The following is a 12,397-nucleotide window of genomic DNA, read 5'->3' on the forward strand; positions in this document are numbered from 1 at the left end:
AGTGTAAGTTAAAAGATACGAAACTTTTATGAAACTACAATATCATAATAAGTTCCGTTTAGATGAAGATGCGAATTTTTACATACGCTCTTTTTTATCTCGATGTTTCCCCGAGACTGGAAGTTATGCTAGTGAAACCGAAAGATGCAGCTATAAAAAAATGATTCATTCTTTGTAAATCACAAATATTTAAATCATCTGAATTTAAATTACATACAATTATTACACATACACAAACACAACAAACAGATCGGTCGACTACCATGCCTGCCATTCAGTGCCCACAACCCCGAACGCTGCTGGGCCACATCACCCAGACCATCCGGTCTCCTCTGCTGAAGATTATACAGAGGAGGGCCAATCAAAACGCACCTCCGGAATCACCTGCTCCGAGCAAGACGATAGCGTCCCTACTTGGAGAAGGCAACCGTAGCGGAGAAGTGGGCATAAGCACCAAATGCATAGCCCTCTTCATGGACAATGAAGCGGAGAGATTGGGAGTAAGTTTCTGTCGCTTCGAGGGGCGGGATCGACTGGTGGTTTCCCCGGGGCTCGCCCTGCTGTTAAAAGGTAGCACAGAAAAAACAAGCGTTAAAAAATCAAAGATCGATACGCTTGCGCAAAAATACGGGGACGACTCTACCTGCGGTCTGGTGCAATTGCACAATAAAGCGATAGTGCTATTCGAGTAGGGGGACAAGTCAGTCTTTGCGCAGGCCAGCTCGTGGCTGCAACAGCTGGGTGAATCCTCCGGGGGTGTCCCTGGAAAAATCAGCGTGGACTCTATGAGAGTTGGTTACGATAGAGGTGGCGTATCGGACAGATACGGCTGCCTACTAGCGTCAAGACACCACCAAATCATAGCCTATGAGGACAGGGGGGAGGATCTGGGCTACTTAAAGCCCAGATCACAACCACTTTCACCCCCTGTATGCCCAACTCTCGAGGAGACTGCTCTCAGTGGCTCGGAGCGACTGCAACAAAAGCCTGAGGCAAAAAAGAAAATGGAGGGACGACGTGACCCCGAAGATAATACTCAAAAGGCGAAGCCCCGACTGATGGCGATAGCAAAGTTCGTCCAGGCTACCATCTACCCCAAAAGAGGTAAACGACTGTCCCACCTTTCCCCAAAATTGGCGGAAACGAGTGAGCTGCAAATGAAAGCAATAAGCAGATTTACCAAGGACGAAAGTCCGAGGTACTCTCAAGCATCATCAGCCACTCTAACGAGGGCCGACATGGGGCAAGTAAGTAACCCAGACTTCGACCAGCATCCACACCACTACAGCATGCGGAAAATGCGCTGATCGAGTTCCTGGCCATAACAAATCCAGACAAGACCAAACAGACCTACCAGTACAACCATGAAAAGTTGCTGGAGGTGGAACTCGAAGAAGCCGAAGCAGCCATTTATAATAACGACACCCGGCAAGTTCTCAAGGGCAACATGTCGGGAAGATATATGGCTGCATACAACATCACGTCAGGCTTCGTGGACGCAGTCGAGGACGAGGGACAGAACGACGAGATTCAGACCTTTCACACACCGAAAGGGGACCCGTTGGTGGTGGTGGCCAAGTGCACGAGAGTGATGCTGGGTGATAGGGTGCTCGGGATGGCTAAAACCATCATGAGTGACCCGGACGCCAAAGGCGCTTTTAGGGCTTGGAGGCTACCGCAACTGAGATGGACAAACGGGGTACCCGGATGCGGCAAGACAACTCACATAGTCAGGAACTTCGATGAGGACGGCGAAGTCGTAGTCACAACCACGATCGAGGCAGCGAAAGATCTTAAAGAGAAGTTGGCGCACCGCTATGGCAATAAGGCCAAAACGAAGGTGCGCACAATGGCGTCCATACTGGCAAATGGTTTTCGTGAGGGCGTTAAGATAAGCCGATTAACGGTAGACGAAGCCCTTATGAACCATTTCGGAGCCATAGTCATGGCTGCCCGGCTATCGGCAGCAGAAGAGGTGGTCCTCATCGGAGATGTTAACCAGCTGCCGTACATCGACAGGGAAAACCTGTTCGAGATGCGGTACAGCAGACCTTACCTGACAGTAGGTATCTCATGCGAGCTGTCCTGCACGCATCGAAACCCAAAAGACGTTGCTTTCGCCATCAGTGAGGTGTAAGACGGGATCTACAGCTCGAGCCCGATCATCCACTCGTTGCGCATGGAAGGATTCACCGACTCACGAATACCAGCAGAACAGGACCGGACCCTGTACCTGACTTTCACGCAAGAGGAGAAGAAGGCGTTGATAGGTCGGGGATAGGAGCTGGGGAGGGGTCGAGAATCCTGACCATTCATGAGGCGCAGGGACAGACGAGTGAAAACGTCATTGTTATCCAGACGAGGGCGGAGAGGCTTCGAATCCATGATAGTGTCTCGCACGCGGTGGTCGCGGTGACTAGACACACTAACACCTGTGTCTATTACACCGACGACAAGGACGACGCAATTGGCTACTTCGTCAGAAGGGCGGTGGAGGCTAACCGTAGGCAAATTCTCGAGCACAGCCTCAAAATGGCGATCCATAATTGGGATGCGAATGTTATTGAGGATGTGCTCGCGAAACTGGCGGCGGGCGCTGGTTTAGCAAAATGAGAGTGGCCGTCGACAATGCGGTAAATTAACAATGTAAGTCACACAATGTAAATTATAAAGCATGTAGTGCATTATAAAATTAATGGAGCATGTAGAAAAAAAAAAAAAAAAAACCATAGTCGTAAGTGATTATTCTAGTTATTGTTATTTAATTTAATTCTAATAATTATTCTAATTATTATTATTATATAATTATATATATCTCTCACGGTCAGTTTTGGACTCACCATCGAAATAGAGAAAATAAGCTTTAGTTCGTAATTCGAATGCAATGTTGAAAATAATACGCCTCAATACTTGAAAATTAAAATTTAAATAAAAAAAGGCATGGGCACTCAAGAGCCTATGGATGTTAAAATTTAAATAAAAAAAAAAAAAAATCATCTGAATAAGGACTCTTATTACAGAATTTTTGGACAATGGCTCCGAATTCACTTACAGGAGAGCTTCCACACAGCATATTGGAGTATTTACTTGTTTGTTAATTGGTCTGGTATTTTATTCTTATAAAAATTAATTTTCTCATATTAATTTCAACCAACTCATTACTCAAACAATAAGACCTACGCAGTACTTACTTGTTGTGAACATTAATTCTTAAGATTTTTATTTGTTTGGCCATTGTAATGATATGACGTTTCGATTATACACAGCTATTGTTCAAAGGTATAAAAGCATTGAGTGGCAAACTCATATTTCGTTTACATATTTGCGCAGCTGATGTGACAAATAATTTAATGCATTGTTTTATAACAAAAGCTCTGCCATTTCTCTACAACATAGTAAGATTGTGAGCAGATTGCAATTATACAGTTCAAACGTAAGTGATATGTTGATGCATAAAACTTGCAATATATAGTAAGTAGTACACTACTGACACGCGTTCGACTAAGGACGCACGTAGGCGGTATAAAGTTGAACATGTCACAAGGGTCTTAGAGCAAATTATAGGTTTTAAAATGGAGAATCTAACAATTTGTGTTACGATTGTAACTACAAATATATGTACGTAGTTGGAAACTCGCATTCCTACAATTCATGTTAGTTTAAAGTTAGTAAAGATAGAAGAATGTCACAATCAGCCGTAAATCCACAGTACTACTGTCTTACAGTACTACAGTCCACTGCTGGACGTAAGCGTCCCCTAGGGTAAGCCACAAGACACCCGAAGAACACCCCCTTTAGCTATCCAGTTACTGCCAGCTACCCTCCTCAAATCGTCGGTCCATCTGGCTGGAGGGCTTCAACACTACGTTTGCCGAGCCATGATCACCATTCGAGATCCTTTTGCTCCACCGATCGTTCTACGACAGATAATACCAGCGCACTATCACTTCAGTTTGCTACATTTCTGTCATGTCATCTGTGATGTCAGTCACTTTCATCGTCTACCAGATAGTATCATTTCGGACCTTGTTCCTTAGTGAGATCCGAAACATAGACCTCTCTAAAGCTATCTAAGTGATATGCGATTGGTGGGCTAGCTTCACCGTCAAGTTCCACGTCTCGGCTCCGTATGTCATGTTTAGCAGGACACACTTGTTGAACACCTTGGTCTTGATGATTTGTGACAAGGGTGTCCTAAAGATGTGACGCAGCTCTCAAAACGCTGCGTAGCCCAGTTGCATTCATCTGGCGATTTCACCTTCGAAGTTAAGTCACTAAACTACAATGTTTGTCCTAGGTATATATACTTGTTACGAAATGTTTCAGTAGTGTGAAACGATTTGTAATAAGATAGACTACACCAAGTGTAAACTGACATAACAATTTTTTTAAAGAAAAAAAATATTATTTAAGGCAGTCGTATTAAAATGTAAGCCGAAATTGCTAACAATAAGAGAAAAAACGAATTAAAAAATAATGATAGCTTTAGCGCACAGGTTACAAGATGCATTAAGTGCCAGCTAGTAGAAGAATCTTTTTTAGAAAAAAAAAAAATAATTGCTTATGATTGTGTGTGTCATGCAATCGTAGTAACATGTAAATGGAAATGGCAAAAGAAAAAAAACATTGTGTTTAGTTTAGTGCTTTTATACTTTTATTTTAGTAAGTATCTACGTTTAAGCGTTGTTTAATTAGGAATGAAAACGACACAGCGAGAAATCATAACGTAAAGCATTTCAATAATTTTAAATACTCTAAAGTAGTAAGAGGAATATTTAAACAAAAAAAAAAAAAAAAACACTTATAATTTTATTTCATACTTGAAGAGCAGTGTTAAAGAATTTAATAAACTTAAAATGATTTCTACGTGCTTCACGCTACATATTTGTTGGAAGCGAATTAAACATGACATTCAAACAATTTACTTACATTTTAATAAGAAAAATATTGTACGGAGATATTTGCTAAATTTATGACATATTTTTATACATTACTAAGTATTAAATCTCTACATCAATGCTGATATTACAAAGGGGGATAGATTTGTATTTTTGTATTTTTGATTATTTGAAATGGATAAACTAAAAAATTACTAAACCGATTATAAAAATCCTTTTACTAGGTGTACACTACGTTATCACTGAATGACGTAAGATACATTTTATCGGGGGAAAATGTCAAAATCGCGTAATCCACGCAGGCGAAGCAGCGAGCGGAAAGCTAGTCTAAAAGCCGGATTGCCTCGATGGGATACATACCAGAGTTTCGAATGCACTATGTTAGGGTTAGTGATTGTGTTAGTACTTTATCGTAATCGTAATCGGAGTAGGTGCTCGTATTTTGTCCGGGTGAGCAAAAATCGTTCGCGACGTTACTTTGGCGAGCATTTAAGTTATATCGATAGGTAATATCTGTTGAATACTTTTATTACTGATTGAGATAGACTGAAACATGGGCTTAAATTATACAGTTTATAAAGTTTTATTGTTAAATAGTTTTTATTTATTTCGCAAATAGGATGGGCAAGTAATCCCTATAAAAAGGATAGTTACTCAATTGACTTTAGCGGATAGTTGCCCCTAGAGTAACTATAGAAAAGTATAACAAAAACAGATTTATATATATAGTATAAAAGTATAGCAAAAACAGATTTTTTATGGTTATTTATATTATTGTTAACTGAGGGCACAGCAGCAAATTTTCTGCTCAAAATATCGAGCCCGACTGAGGTACTACTTTGAAGTTTCAGAAGATCACAGCTAATACTATTTTCAAACAGTGTTGTTGTTGGCGAGTAAGGTGACCAGAGCTCCTGGGAGAATTGGGGATAAGGTCGGCATCGCGATTGTTATGCTTCTGGCGTAGCAGACGTCTATAAAGTATTTAATATAGCACTAAATAAATTTTTATTTTTGAAGTAAAACTTCTTTACAAAAAGAAAGCGTCATAAAAAGTGAGATGGGGCGAGGCGAACGGAAGTCGAGAGGAAGATATAACTTAGTGAAGATAGAAAGAGAGATAGTTACGCTTCCTAAGCTTTACTTCAGTCGTGTGTTCACTTATTTTTTACTTTTTAACATTTTCAAAGGCCTTTACTGGCCAATACGCGCAATGTTCTTCCTCAGAAACTACAGGATTTAGATTTTTTCCAAATTAAGCTACAGTGTAATTGGTAATAATATTTACGCCCCAATGCGTAGTGTTTGTTTAGATAAAATGTGTGATAAACGTGTAGATTGCTAATAGCCCTTAATAATATTAAAAGTACCGAAATTTCGACTTGTTTACCTAGCGATATAACTTATTCTAATATTTTTTATTTTTTATTTTATTACGTTTTGCTATTTTAAATAAATATTTATTTCTATATTTATTTAAAACGTGACAGAGACAATATTAACGAGTAATTATAGAGTTTTATAATAATCTGTTTAAACTTTAAAGTGTACGTTCATTGGACGTACATGTAGCGATGAGAAAAAATATAAAATAATGTCATATACATATCTAGAGAAAATACTCTATTATTGTAGAGTTAATATCAAAATTTTATCTAGCAGGAAAATCAGACTATGTATGTATTTTATTAAAATGTTTGTTAAAGAACAGGACCTATTTTCCTCCGGCGTGGGGTAAGACAGGGAGATGTAATATCACCGAAACTGTTTACCAATGGAGGCGCTGGAGGATGTCTTTAAGACCTTAGATTGGCGAGAACGAGGCATTAACGTCAACGGTGAATTCATATTTCACCTTCGTTTCGCCGACGATATTGTCATCTTTGCGGAGACATTGGATGAGTTAGGCCGGATGCTGGCCGGCCTAAACGAGTCCTCCCAGCGTGTCGGTCTCTGTATGAACTTGGACAAAACGAAAGTTACGTTTAACAACCAAGTCATACCGAGACCGGTATCGGTCGATGGTACCCTTCTCGAAGTTGTTCAGGATTATATTTACTTAGGCCATACTATCCAACTAGGCCGCAACAACTTCCAGAAGGAGGCCGACACGACCGGTTGGGCTGGGCGGCGTTTGGCAGATTTCGTCGAGTCTTCACTTCGAAGATTCCGCAATGCTTGAAGACAAAAGTCTTCGAGCAATACGTCCTGTCTGTGTTAACATACGGAGCCGAGACGTGGACACTGACGAAGGGACTGGTCCACAAATTTAAAGTCGCTCAACGTGCAATGGAACGGGCTATGCTTGAGGTCTCTCTCAAAGACAGGATTAGAAATGAGACTATCCGCGGGAGAACGAAAGTAACCGACATAGTCCACAGAATTAGCAAGTTGAATTGACAGTGGGCTGATCATGTGTCGCAGGACCGATGGCCGTTAGAGTAGACGGGTCCTGGAGTGGAGACCGTGTCTTAGCAAACGCAGTGTGGGACGTCCTCCGGCCCGTTGGACCGACGATATACGTAAGATTGCCGGTGTAGGCTGGATGAGGATTGCGGAAAACCGGGATGTCTGGCGCAAACTTAGGGAGGCCTATGTCCAGCAGTGGACTGCCATAGGCTGAAGTGATGAAGTGATTATTTTTATGGTTATTTGAATATATTTTTTTATAATAGTAATAATTTTGTTTTTCATTTTTATCATGTTACAAGGTATATTGTCCCGATCTCCAAATAAAATTACTTTCAAAAATTATTTTAATAAGACTTTTCGTTAAACTCTGAACGTCTTTAATTACATACTTTATGTGCATTTTAATAAAAATAATTCCAAAGATAACAATGACCTATATAGTCATATTTTGCTTCACTGTTGCTGTCACGCCATGTGTCTAAATTGTGACTTACATTTTATCATTAATATTTATCATGATCGATAGACGGATTAAGATTAGATAATATATATATTAGCGATATCAAGTAGCAGTCAGGTCAAGAAACTGAAAACATTGTTCAATCGAGTATAACTCAATGTTTTAATAGTACTCAAGTTCCTTAAGTACGTGCTTGTATATGAAACGCTAGCTTTTGGATTTTTTAAATCATTCCTTGTAACAAGTACGGTTTTATTAGTATTTAATTTTAAATCGATGTATTATTAGAAGCTTATATAAATCTGTGGTTTAAACCTGTGGTTTTGTTTTTTTTCTAAATAATGGTTTATAACTAAAGCATGTAAATACTAACTGCCAGTTACAAATATAAGAATTTATGTGTATTTTGTGATATTCATTACAAAATCGACGCCAAGTAATATATAAAGTTAAATGAATTAATTTAAATAATATAAATAAAAATTAACCTATAAATATTATAATCAGTAATTGTGCAAATTTTTCAAAATACCAATTGCGTTACCTATTTCCTAAAATTTTTTATTATTTGTAAAATATTAAGACCTAATAATAATATATTGCAAAAGTTTGTGAGGATGTGAGAAATATTGTAATTGGTACGGGCATTAATTTAAATCTACAATAAGATAAAATAATTACAACTAGTGGTCGCCTAGTGTTCGAAATTCGACCATAATTAATTTAAATTAAAAATTTGAACATTATCCAGCTTCTGTTGTTAAAGATTATATATACTTCTATGATAATAAACAAATTGTATATATGTGTGTTTTGTCAAATACATTGTAGTGTGTGTAATGTTTTTTTTTTTTTTATTGATAAAATGTATTTTTTGCATAATTAAAAAAATTATAATATATAAATTATAAGTGTGCGAAATTTCGTACATCTCTGTCCACGCAATTTTCGTAAAAAGGGATACAAAGTTTTCATTTCACGTAGTAATATATAGAATAATTTCTACATAGCGTACAATAGAATAAATATTGAAATTTCGATAAAATTAATTTAAAAAATGTATATAATATAAAACAACTGATGGAAGGAATCATTTAGCTGAATTACCTCGTAGATACTACTCAATATCAGTCGGTTGCGGTTTCAAATGAGAGTTGGAACCGCCGAGTTCATAGATAAAGGTAAAACAGACAAGTTTTTCATGGTTGAAGGTACAGAAATCATGGAAAAGTTGGTCTTTCCTCTTGGAAAAGAGACCTTTGCCCAGCGTAGGGAAACATGCAGCTATATAGTCCATCAAAGCAAAATAGTAATATTGAGCACATGTGATTACAACGAACGTTTTCAAGCATGAATTAAAAATAACGCTAAAGACAAAAATTATCACTACTAAAAATTAAGTAATACGATTAGACAACGCATAAAGATCTTACACGTAAATACTATTAGGATTTTTTGTTTACATAACGAGAAAACACGATTCCTTATCTTTGGAGGCGCTGTCAAACCAGTAAACACGAGATAACGGAACGATACCGCTCACTAATAATTCAATAGAAGTATAAATGCAATTAATTTTATTATTCGAATAATCCGAACACTTCTAAAAGTACTATAAAATCGAACATACTATATTTGAGTCGTAAATTATCAAATGTTTCCAAAGATCCTTGGTTTCAATTAAGTTACTATCATGCAACAACTGTCAAAACGTAAAGGGTTGTATTATTCTTAGACAAAAGTCAATCATAATTAATATTATCTTAGTCTGATATTATCGGAGGTCGCTCTCTAAATTTTGATAAGATATTCAACCCAGGAATATAATATTTTGTGACAACTGGCGATTTAAGAAAATTCTTAAGTGGCGTTGATAATAAAAAAATAAAACATTTCGTATTAATTATTAATTTAAAAATAAGCATACATAATAATACTTATATACACACCTTAAAAACACAAATACACTTACACATAACACTGAAAACAGAACACTCACTATCTTACCTCTTTTGAAGGAATCGTTTCCGAAACTCAATGTAAGCGGATCGTCCCTTATCCGTGTCGTCACCTATTTTCACACGACCGTGCAAGGGGACCCTGTGGCCGGATATCCCATAGTCCATCTGCAGGTCGACAACGAGCATCAGCGTGAATAGGACGAGGAAGGCGCTCAGAGCGAGCGCGAGGCGCTCCTTGAGTTTCATGTTGAGCATGGTGCGCGCGGTCTGGCGGCGCGGCGCGGTCGCACTGTCCCCGGGCGCATGGTCCGGCGTCGGCGAGCGCTTACAGTCGCGCGCGCAGCTGCCGCGCCACCACCGAGCGCGCGCCCACCCGCTGACGCTGCAACAAATGCACCACTTGTACAATACACTACATACTTATTTTTTCGTAAAAATAAAACTAAATTAATGTATATATACTATACGCCTATATGCTATCGTCTTTTAAAGAGGTTCTTAATTGGGTCTTGATTAATAATAAATTTGAGCATTCATTCCAATTGGAAAACAATAACAGGTACAAAAAGAGCACAGATATTAACGAACAAATAAATATTCAACTATGTATAACTGTTGTTTCAATCTGTTCAAAAACGCTTTCTTCGATGTAAAATAAGGAGTAACTTCAAAAGTATGCATAGGCATAAGGTACATACGTAATGTACATACATATTTTCCTTGTAATGTTATTTACTAACAAGATAAGAATGATTAATGATGCTCTAATTAAGTTTTTAAAACTAACGTGTAAAATATGTAGTGAATGTAGTCAAATTTCGTTTAAATAATCTTAAAGAATTTTAATAAAACACATATGTATTGGAGTAATTTATACTGCTACAAAATTTATTGATTAAAAAATAGTAATCATAATATTATTACGTAGTTATTACAGGATAAAAACGCAACTAAAAGACGTAAATATGTTACTTCTGTAATGATCGTTTTACACATCCGTGATTACTTCGAATACTAAAACTACTGTGATACATATAGTCGTAGGGTCAAGAGTCAAATATATGTATCATATTATCTTTACTAGGAACAAACTGCACTGTAGTTATTAAATGCATATTTTCATTTAATAATAAACTAATTTCTTCATTAGTTTTGAGGTAATGTGTTGATTATATTTTGAGTGATATCCTAATTTAGAATTCGAAAGAATTGAAGCATATGCATTGTAACTATGTCACAGAGTAAAAAAAAAAAAAACATGGTTTTTTCATTACACAGGTATGTAACATGATATGTACAACATGATTTAATACATGATTTAAGTGACTTAAGTAGACAAGGTTAAACTGTACAATAAGAGTACATGAAAAATTCATCATTTTTTTTACGACGCCGAGAGAAGTTGGACAATAGCACTAAATACTTTCAATTGAATGTCAGTAACGTGATATTTTTATATGAAACCAGTTCATATAGTGTTCAAATATCAAGGAAACGACTAATGTTGTCAGTACCAACCGCTATTGCAGAGTTCACAAGCGTTTACTCACGACCGTGAGGTTAACCGATTACGCAAGCTAGAGTAATAACTGAGTTTAATAGTTTTGAAATTGTAGGGAAGTATGTTTGTGTTTTTGTTTAAGGCTTTTGTCCTATTTTTAATTGACAGTCGAATAAATGATGCATTTTTTCGAATATGTGTGTGTGTGTACTAACCATGGCATGCACTGTAAATTAAGTGGATATATATACGGACTTAAACATGTGATATTCTAGTAGGTTCGTTATAACACGGAAAAGATTCTGAGATAAATTCTTTATTATTTTCTTTTAATGTTAATAACATTTTTGGTCAAGAAATGGAAGTCTTCTAATTGAAATAAAAACAAACTTTATTAAAAGTAAAAGAATTTTTTAAAGATTTTTCATTGCTGATGGAATGGATAATTCAAGATTTAAAAAAAAAACAATTATCTCAATATTTTGTATCGAATTTATAATAATTACTTTTAAAAAAAGGTCCACTGAGAACTGTACAAAAACTAAAAGGTATAACTTTAATAAAAACAATTCGTATTGCAATTTTTAAGTCTACTTTTTTTGTGCATGTCACATGCGTATCAACCAGATTAATTTTCATTTTGTTTTAAGTTGACATTTAAGTTTTCCGTTATTTTGTGGTTAACAATGTGACATTTTAAGTGATACATGTTCATCTGTGAAGTTTCTTCTTATTTTGAAATGGTCCTCAAAAAAGGAACAGGTTCTCAATTCGACAGATTTTTTTATTTGTGTTACCTTGTAGCCCAGCGTGGTGACTATGGGCAAAACATATGAGTTATTCACGCCATTTTTGGCGCGAACTTGTGGAGGCCTATGTCCAGCAGTGGACTATATTAGGCTGAAGTGTGTGTGTGTACCTTATAGCTTTTACTGAGTGTGTGGAATTTCATAATTCTTTATTAGACAGCCGCTTGTCGTGTGATTCCATTAAAATTTCAGCGCGATCTGACGAGTAGTTTTGACTTTTCCCTAGTATTGTGTATTGTTATATGCATGTGGATGTAATTGAAGTCGGCTTTCGTGATTAAACGAACAATTTTTAGTCTTAAATTACGATCTTAAAAATATGTGCCTTCACACAGACAAATGAAATTTATTATTAT

General features: G+C 36.9%; 1 protein-coding gene across 1 annotated transcript in view; it reads right to left on the reverse strand.

Annotated features, from left to right (window-relative positions):
- The window catches only part of LOC123656972 (extracellular serine/threonine protein CG31145), a 33,931-nt gene extending 23,930 nt beyond the window's left edge, over nucleotides 1-10,001 (reverse strand). Inside the window, exon 1 of the mRNA XM_045592581.1 lies at nucleotides 9,778-10,001. Within this exon, the coding sequence (XP_045448537.1) occupies nucleotides 9,778-9,986 (209 nt within the window). The 5' untranslated portion in view covers nucleotides 9,987-10,001. The remainder of the gene's footprint in view (nucleotides 1-9,777) is intronic.
- Between the last annotated feature and the right edge of the window lie 2,396 nt (nucleotides 10,002-12,397).

This window comes from Melitaea cinxia, chromosome 10 (assembly GCF_905220565.1).
Source record: "Melitaea cinxia chromosome 10, ilMelCinx1.1, whole genome shotgun sequence".
NCBI lineage: Eukaryota > Metazoa > Arthropoda > Insecta > Lepidoptera > Nymphalidae > Melitaea > Melitaea cinxia.